Source organism: Engraulis encrasicolus, chromosome 9 (genome assembly GCF_034702125.1).
Source record: "Engraulis encrasicolus isolate BLACKSEA-1 chromosome 9, IST_EnEncr_1.0, whole genome shotgun sequence".
NCBI classification, from domain to species: Eukaryota; Metazoa; Chordata; class Actinopteri; order Clupeiformes; family Engraulidae; genus Engraulis; species Engraulis encrasicolus.
This window is the reverse complement of record NC_085865.1, coordinates 20,635,781-20,645,780: the sequence shown is the minus strand read 5'-3', so window position 1 is coordinate 20,645,780 and position 10,000 is coordinate 20,635,781. Positions and strand designations below refer to the sequence as shown.

The 10,000-nt window shown below is 44.9% G+C and overlaps 1 protein-coding gene across 6 annotated transcripts in view; it reads right to left on the bottom strand.

Annotated features, from left to right (window-relative positions):
* The window catches only part of LOC134455585 (piezo-type mechanosensitive ion channel component 2), a 202,110-nt gene that overhangs the window by 72,001 nt on the left and 120,109 nt on the right, over positions 1 to 10,000 (bottom strand). For all 6 annotated transcript variants that reach the window (XM_063206725.1, XM_063206726.1, XM_063206729.1 and 3 more), the window contains exons 6-7: positions 5,121 to 5,487; positions 4,559 to 4,772 (exon numbers count right to left, since the gene is read on the bottom strand). In XM_063206725.1, coding sequence (XP_063062795.1) covers positions 4,559 to 4,772; positions 5,121 to 5,487 — 581 coding nt within the window. The remainder of the gene's footprint in view (positions 1 to 4,558; positions 4,773 to 5,120; positions 5,488 to 10,000) is intronic.

Below are 10,000 nucleotides of genomic sequence, written 5' to 3'. Positions count from 1 at the left end.
GAGACAACTGCAGTTTCATTTGCCAATAAATCAATCCTCAAAAATACCTTCCACGACTTCAAAAGAGAGAGAGCAGCCTAACCCATGGACACACTTCCCAAACAGTGATCCAAGGCATTACTCATTCTGACAGTTGAGTGTTGGAGTGTTTATGTTTTGTTGTCAGTTACAGGTTTGGCAGCGGAGGAGTGGGGAGCCATATTTTCCCAGGAGACAACAATTGCGCAATTAGCCTTACGTGACTCTCAGGGAGGGGGGGCCCATTCAAAACAATGCTACTGGTGTAGACGAGAGGAGTGTTACACAGCCCAGACCCCTCATAGCCTGTCGCTCTCACTGGCTAGCTAGCTCACTCGCGTACGCCTGCCAGCCTGCCTGCCTGCCTGCCTGCCTGCCTGCCTGCCTCCCTGCCTGCCTGCCTGCCTGCCTGCCTGCCTGCCTCCCTGCCTGCCTGCCTGCCTGCCTCCCTGCCTGCCTGCCTGCCTGCCTGCCTGCCTGCCTCAGCCACTGTGGCTCTTTACAGTGAGGCAGTTCTGGCCAAATTTAGATGAATAGCATCTACTTTACTCACATGCCTTTTTTTGCATTTTTCTCCTCCTTTTTTCTTAAAATTCAGCTTTGATTTTTTTCACTACCTCATGCCTCTCGTTCAAACCTTATGTCTTTTGCTCCCTCTCTCTCTCTCTCTCTCTCTCTCTCTCTCTCTCTCTCTCTCTCTCTCTCTCTCTCTCTCTCTCTCTCTCTCTCTCTCTCTCTCTCTCTCGCTCACTCTGTCTACTGCTGCCTCTTGAGCTGCTTTGTTTGTGATTCGTGTAGAGTTCCCTGAATCCAGCTGTGTAATTTCTGTGAGGGCCAAGAGCAGTCTCGCCATAATGGGAACCACCTGGGCATTCGCAAAGCTCATGGTGCCACTACCTCCTCTCCTCTCCTCTCCTCTCCTCTCCTCTCCTCTCCTCTCCTCTCCTCTCCTCTCCTCTCCTCTCCTCTCCTCTCCTCTCCTCTCCTCTCTTCTCCTCCCCTCCTCTCCTCCCTTCTCCTCTCCTCTCCTCTCCTCTCCTCTCCTCTCCTCCTCCTCCCCTCTCCTCTCCTCTCCTCTACACTACACCTCTCCTCTCCTCCTGTCTCCTCTCCTCTCCTCTCCTCTCCTCTCCTCTCATCTCCTCCCCTCTCCTCCTCTCCTCTCCTCTCCTCTCCTCTCCTCTCCTCTCCTCTCATCTCATCTCATCTCATCTCATCTCCTTTCCTCTCCTCTCCCCTCCTCTCCTCTCCTCTCCTCTCCTCTCCTCTCCTCTCCTCTGGTCCGCTTTCCTCTTTTTTTCCCCAATTCTCTTATCTTCCTTTTTAAAGCATTGTGATCTCTCACTTCCTGTCCTTCCCTCTCTTTCTCCATCTGTTCCTCCACCCACTCCCTCTCCACCCTCCACTCCTCCTCCTCCTCTCTATCCTCCCCTACTGTGGGAGCAGAAAGAGGATGTGCCGTGTCTTGTCTGGGTGCTTCGCCCAGTGGGATGGAGGGAGGTGGGAAAGACATGAGAACTGATCTTTGGGTGGGCTTTATCTCCTGCTCTTGAACTACACACTATCATGAATCCCTGGGGTTGATTCCTTTTTGAAATGCAACTGTGTTCGTTTTAGAGCACCCTTTGAAATCATCATGACTCAGAGGACTAAGATGTATTGTTTTGCTGCAGCAGATATTTGTGGAACTGTGTAAGACTTTCTGTACATCTGTGTCTGAACTAGACCACATTATTCATTCAGAATAATGTACTGTACTATGCTGGGCAGCACCGTCACACTAAGGCTTAAAGAGTTAACGATCAGCATGTGATCTCCCTTGACCAGAACAGTCAAAAGTAGAAGTAAAGTCATGGTGTAAGTACAACATTAGCACATGATATTACATAGCGGTTACACCATTTACTCCATTATACCAAATGAGGTAGACTGTGGTGTTACTGAAAACACTAAAACTCTAAATAAGAACCCACCACAAACCTGATCCAACCAGTGCAGTCAGCTGATCATAAGACAAGTACAGAGGTCTAGTTTTTACTCAGATAAGTTACCTGAGTTGAAAGGAAACTGTGCTTCCTTTTTTAACTTGTACTTTTACTTTTTACACCTCTGCCCTTGACCCCTCTGTACTATGGCAGTCATCCCACTGATCTGCACACACTCTGAAGCATATGATTAAGGCTAACAGGTGTTCATCTTGAGACTGACTACACATGAAAAAACGACCAAAGTATTGGAATGTGCCTTTTCCCAGACACATACCAGAACTTTAGATTGCTGACAGATTCCCTGTAGGTTCAATTACAAGGATCTTAAAACCTTTTGCTTAATTGTTCAGCTATTCATCAAATTGGTGACAGCCTTTTCAATCTGTACTGCTTTTTATCTTAGCTCAACAATGCTTCACAACATATTTTTTGTCTGATCCAAACCAGAGGTGTCAAAAGTAAACTTAAAAAAGAAACAGTCTCCTACCAACACAGATAACTTATCTGAGCAGCCAGTAGACCTGTGTCTTACGATCAGCTGATCAGCTCTGCTCTCATTACCATAGGTACAATAAAGTAAATGGTGTAACAGGTACGTAATATCATGTGTTAGTGTTGTACACCTCTGATCCAAACTTCCACGAGGTCCCAACCTTTCGCCAAGGGCGATAACAACGTGATGCGGAGTGAAATACAGCAGCTATGGCAGCACTGGCGGAGCAGATGTCGGACATATTCTTTGTGTGTTGTCTGGATCAGGTGAGACACCGTCGAGCTGGAGGCAGATGGTTTATTACGGTGCCCGGCATGCGTTTAATCTTCCTGAGCTACATTCATTGACAGCTCACCGCTGAGGTAGAGGAATGCGTCTGGCCTGCCTTGACTCTCAGTCAGTCTTGACTTTCAACTACACACCGCAGTCTAGATCTCGAGACGGTGATAACCGTTGGCACGGCCAGCCGTCGCCGTTGATGACCGTGCAGAGTAACCGTGACAGGCTGTGATTGAAGCCCTCCCGGTCACCTGACACTAGTGACTCCTATACAGTCCTCAGAGATCTCCACACCACCACATCGCCCATCAAAAGCCCCAAAGTCTGGGCACCCCTGATTGGTTTGCCGACCCCTTTGATCCTGTGTGTGTGTGTGTGTGTGTGTGTGTGTGTGTGTGTGTGTGTGTGTGTGTGTGTGTGTGTGTGTGTGTGTGTGTGTGTGTGTGTGTGTGTGTGTGTGTGTGTGTGTGTGTGTGTGTGTGCCCAGTAATCTTATTGGTCATAGTAATGACATACTGTAGGGCCTAGTCCCGGGTCTCGTGAAATCTGCACTGTACGGTTGAAGAAAGGAATTATACAATCCACATGAAATGTCTGTCTTTCATGGCAAGATGTAGAACGAGATACTAAAAAAGTACTTTGGGCTGCATGAAATCTATACAGTTGCTTGTGAGTCTTGTACTTGTGAGCTTGTGGGACCCTGCCACTCTGGGCCCTAGACAGGACTGCCTTGGGCAGAATTGGCTGAAAGGTACTTTGTATATCGGAGGAGGTAACCTTTGCAAAAAACCTACAATGTCCATAAAGTTGACAGCCAAAAATGGCAGTAACTGCACTGCAATTGTACTCAAGTCTAAACATGTCACAGCAAGGCCAACCATAAGATGTTGCTGTAGCATACATCAGCAATGACAATATGTAGGGCAATGCTTATTTATGCTCATTCTGTTGATATACCTATAACATATAAACATTTACATGATAATTATGGTAGGACATGCGTAACTTATAATGTACAGTTTATACTCTACTATTGGTAGATTTCTCTACATGTCACTTTTATTTGCATTGGTTTTATTGTAATTACAAGCAGCAGCTTTGATGATTTACTGTGGGGAATAAAGGGTGACATTTTAACAAATGATACAGGTGTGCACCCAAGCGCTGACGTTTACTGTTCAAGGTAACACTGACAGGTTTTTTTTTCAACCTTACAGCAATGCTTCCACAATCGTTTCAATGTTCCATTAACTTGTATGTGAAATGCACAGAGTGAAAGGCGCTTCTGAGTTGGCCAAGACTATCTTCATGGACTGTGGCTGCTGCACTAAGCAATAGTGGGGGAGCAGAGTGCCATTTTCTATTTCTCTACTATGTCAGACCATACTGTTTCACTACAACTGGTCGACTACTACTCTACTACTACTGTTCCTACTACTACTACTACTACTACTACTACTACTACTACTACTACCATTATTACTACTACTACTACTACTACTGTTCCTACTATTACCACTACCACTACTACTCTACTACTACTGTTCCTACTGCCACTACCACTACTACCACCCCACCCCCACCATCACTACTACTACTACTGGAGCTCTGGGGTGCATTTCTCAAAAGAGAAGTTGTTAGCCTGTTAGCAAATTTGGTAGTTGCCAATGGGAAAATGCATTGAAAACAACAAAGTAGCTAACGTAGTAAGCGACTTTGGTTTCGAGAAGTGCACCCCTGCCTTGTCCTCCTACTACTTCAAGGTAACCACTGTTCTTACCTGGCGTAGTAGTCCCCGGGCGGCACGGCCTCCTGGAAGAACTGGAACTGGTAGAGGTAGAGGACGATGAGGTGGCCGCCGCTGAAGATGCCCATGAGCACGCAGAGGCAGCTGAAGACCAGCGGGTCGAAGGAGCGGCAGAAGGACCACCACGTGCACAGGCCCAGGAAGGTGAAGAAGTAGACCGTGGAGGTCAGCGACGGCAGCATGATGCCTGCCCAGAGAAAACACCACAATATAATGTCATATAATATTGTAATAAAATATAATAAAATATAATATAATACAATACATGTTGCATCAGTTCGTGAAAGCGTGCACGCTAAGTGTATCAAATTTATACAAATACTTGCAACACAGTGACCTGCTCATGATGTTCTCCTGGCTTATCTCCTGGCTGTCCTTTGAACTTTGACTAATGACCAATAATAAGCCTCCCAGGCCGATGGTCATGTTTCAGCATGTTAGGTATATTGTGTTCTGAGATACTGTCCAAAGGCTGAAATGCTACCCAAATGTCCCCCCCCCACCCCCCGCTGTAAAAGGGGTATGTTTTAAGTACCTGTCAGGCCCAGTAATATGGTTACCACGACTTTCCCGGCCGTGGTAATGAGATTGCCAATGATCTCCTTGAGTTTGGACGCCACGCCAGCGATCTGACGCAAGATCTTCATCTTGGTGCTCTCCTCCGGCTCCTTCATCTCTTCGTCCTCCCCCTCTCCCTCCTCCTCCTCTTCCTCGCCCCCTCCTCCTTCATCCTCCTCCAGCTCCTCTTCCTCTTCGTCATCCTCCATCAGCTCTCCGTCCGTCAGCTCACAGTCCTCCTCGAAAAGCAGCTCGTCCTCCAGCTCCACTCGCTGACCCATCTTCTCCTCTTTCTCCTTCTCCCTCTCTTTCTCCTTCTCTTCCTCCTCTTCATCCTCCTGTTCCTGGTGATAGGGGTAAAGAGAAAGTCTGAGTCACAATGTTGAAAAGATCATTTGGAAAGAATGAAAAAAAACACAAGCATCTGGAAAATTGAAGTCGTTTATATTACATTCCAAAACTGTTTTAGAAGTAATTTAATGTCATGTCAGGCACGGGAACAGGAACAAACTTCTTTCAAAAACTGGAATAAGCTATTTGTACATGTCAACAGGCTTTGGAATCAATTTGTGGTGCGAGAAAAAATGCACTGTTGCGACACAAAGGAAGCTGAATAAAAAAACACATTTCATTTTTTATATTAACTCTCACAACTGGCCCAGTGCATAAGTGTATAAGGCATGCTCTAACATGAATGGGTTCAGACCACAACAGCGGCAAAGCAGAGCTCGGGGCTTATGTACTGACGGTAAGTGAGTGGACATTGGTCATTGACAAGGCACAGATGAGGGGAACAGACAACACAAAATGCGATTAACACCAGTCATACTGAGAGATTACGGGCCGTTATGCCACCATGATATAATATGACGAAGACCATTATCTCAATCCACAGAGGCCCACAGGGGAAGGAACTCTGCCACATACTCCGTGCGCCACTGTTCTGCGGAAGGTCAACCGTAGTGTGACACTGAAAATCAAATGACGTCATGTGGACGTGTAAACGGATTTATCTGTGAAGTTCATGGTTGAGACAGACTACACACTTGCATCCAAATCTTTGATCATAGCTCTAAAGGTGTCCATAAAATTGTTTCAAGATTTTGAGAATAGTTTATGGTGCAAAGTTGGTTTCTGCACCGACATGAACTTTGCTACAACAGGCTGACGAATTAGGTCATTGTCTAAACTTAGAAAATGTTCAAAGGATGTAGTGAATTACTAGCGCTGCGTCAGTGGGACACAGTGGGAGCACAATGGAATATTCGTCCACGGACAAGCTGACGTAACCATCCAGAAATAGAGTCAGCCCAGGACAGATCTTTTGATCTGAGAATTCGGCGACGATTCATTGGAACAACACATATCAGCAACAGAGATAGCTGCAGATTACTGTAAACAGGCAGAATCAATCCCATTAGCATTACTGAATAATAAAGTTACTGTCCCGTTGTTCATGTGATTAAGATGAATGGCTCTCCCACTGTACTTCTCTGGGCCCCTACACAGTGCACAACAGAGCCTATCTGACAGGCATAATTTACACATGCAGTTAAACATGCATTTACAATCTGAGCTGCATTTGGCTAACACATTTAGGGCAACAGTAAATGAATCCACCAGGACAAACAAAGATGAATGGTCGCATTATTAGATCTTGGAAGGGACAGAGCGGCTCCGTTTGAGTTTGAGGACGGACATATCTTTGGCGCTCTCCTTGGTTATACTGTACATGTAGCATGCCTGTCTGCCGGATGGTGTCCCATGTCAATGCTTCTCTTCAAATGTATAATTTAAATGAGAAGGACATCCAGGGGGCCAGAAGGAGGGAGACAAGTACACACTTTAGACCAGTGGTTCTCAAACTTTTCCCGTTATTCCTCCCTTTGGAGGGTCTGGATGCTTCCGAGCCCCCCCGTCAAGGAACCAAAGTACACACGCAGACTGATTTTATGATTGCTGCGTTGTGCAGAATCAAAGGAAAGGTGACTGGTGAGATAAAACAAAGAGGGACTGCAGTGGAATGCAGATGTGTGTTCATTTCCTGTATGACAATTAATAATATAATGTTTATAATCATATAATGCTTAAAACATATTGGCTTATTGGTGAGACAGGAAATCATTTCCTTGGGGGAAAAAAAAAACAAAAACAGATATCACACGCCCCCCCTGTCATGCCTCCGCGCACCCCCCAGGGGGGCTTATGACCCACTTTGAGAACCACTGCTTTAGACTGATGTCCAGTTCTGAATTCAAGCTTTCACACACAACAATGCATTGCAAAGATTCTACCAAGCTAGACTTGGGGAACTGTTAACGGAATTTTTTGCAGATATGTGGCAACAATAGGGATCAGTTTTAGGATGATTTTGGCAGATATCTCAAAACCAAATCAGTTAAACCACTCATCAGCAATGCACAGCAAGATATCCCTTACTTCTATCCCTCTTTTTCGCAATGCTGAAATGCTGATTAAAATCGTGTAATAAGCCACGGGCTGGCTGAAGGAAAACCAATAGCCGTGTTTAAAACAATACATAACAATACTGTGTTGACTCAGCAGGTCATCTTGGCCAGACTGTCTGCATAGTCTGCACGTCTATGCCAGTCCTAACATCACACAGGCCAAGCCTGGAGGAACCAGCGTCCTGGATTAAATAAATCCACACAAGACTGATTCTGACTGAACAGGGGCAGAGGTATAAAAGTGTGGGAGTTTTTTTCCCTCGTCCTGCTGCTGCGAGAGGCGTCCTGACGTGATTTAATCAAAACAGTAGCCATAACTCTCAGCAAAACTCAATTGCAACTGTCAGGATGGAGGTACAAAAGCGGTGGCCTCTCTCAGCACAAAAGTGTTATTTTTGGATGGCTTCGCCTTTTGCGCAGTGGACCAGATTGGTCACGGGCACCTGGAAACGTTCGGAGGGGAGTCTAGATTGACTCAGTAATGTATATAAGAGAATTGCATACTACTCATAATATAATCGTTGACCGTTGAGAGAAAGGCATGCGCCCTGTCGTTTCGTATAAAAATAGGCCACGGTTCCAAACTATTCTTGATGGAAGAAGAACCGAAGATGTTTTGCTTCTGCTCGAGAAAGTATTACTGAAAACATAACAGTGTGGTGTTGACGTAAGGCCACATCAGATGGCCACGAGCTGAAGTTCGTTAGCATTATTTCCTTGAAACGTCGCCCCATGAAGGGATAGCACTGACACGTGTAATATGGCAGCCAGAGGATCAAAAAATGCTGTTGTTTTTAGCGGTCGTGTGTTCCTCATAGGTTACTGTGGTGGGAAAAACATTGGGTTCCAGACAAACTTTGTGAAACAGTCACATCCTCTGTAGGCTATACACCCTTCCCCGTTTCGTATCCCACTTGAAAATTGGGGCAAATCGAAGTATTACGACTTAGTGCTACAGGCCTAATCATTTGTTTATTTGGGGAGGCCCACGCGGCAAGTTCAAGAAATGAAAACTGAAGCGTGTTTGCATCCACTATATTTATCATGAGGCCAATATGAATGAATGAGAGCTCTGTCTACAACCCTCACATTTATCTCAAATACACCTGGCACACCTTTCTCACATTTCTCCCCGTATGAAAACTCGACTGGGTCAGTAATCTGTTCGCTATGAGACACTGCATCACCTACTGACCAGACCAGGACTGGACTGGGACCGAAACATGGCCTGGGCATTTTTTGGGCATAGAAGAGCCCAATGGGCCACCCCATCTAAATGGTGGGCTGGGCTCTCGGCCCTCTGGGAAAATGCCCAATGTGGCTGAAGACCTGATGAGCTTCAGAGTGTGTCAATCATGTGTATCTATCCTTGTGAAGTTGCCATGTTTAAGTCTGTACCGAGCACGAGGTATAAGGTTATTTTGAGTGTCTCTCTTTGGTGAGAGAAGCACTTTCCACCAAATCTTCAGGATTGAACGGATGGTAGCAAAAAGAGAAATGTGATTCCACCTACAGAACTGCAAAAATCTGTGATTTCACATAGACAGCCCTACTGTACAGTAAGCACTATAGCCATGTACTGATTGACAATTTCTAATCTTATTGAAGACTTACATACAGCACACCCTAAGTACACAACATCAAGAGAAGAGACCATTTTATAATAGATGACGCATCCAACAGCTACAGTATATTTCCTCTTTTTTACTACTGAAACAACAGATAAACCAACCAGCCGGGTATTTCACACATATAGACACAAGCAATGAACCACTGACTGTTTCCGCATGGATACATGTAACATTACAGTATATTAACATTATTTGTTACTATTGCAGACATTCAGTGGATCATGGCTTCAATGAAGATGAATGCCATCCCCTGTCCGTGGTGCTGAAGTGACCCATACTAAATTCACTGCTAATTGCATGAACTTATTTCCCCCTTATGCAAGGCAGACATAGCAAGACCATTCCAGATCAAGCAATCAACAGGGCATAATCAACTTCAATCAAACCTTTGATTAAACTCCACTCTATTTAGCTTTGGATATTTTTGTTCTGAATGTTGAATGTGTATTGCGCTGCTCAGTTGACTGACATGAATCCTTTTTTTTCAGTTGAAAGAATTGTAAATTATACAGAATTTATGTGAAATCTGTGATGTTAATGATCATGATGAGATAGACATGAATAAAATCATAAATCAGCATAAATAAAACCATAGAAGAATAATTACAGCATGTTGCTTTCCAGTATTGATATGAACACACACGCATGTTGACTTATTAATGTAGAAAAATGTCCCTTCAATAATCATCATTGTCAGTGTTAATTTAGTCAGTTATGTCTCCTACATACACTGGCATGTAGTAAAAAAAAGACACGAC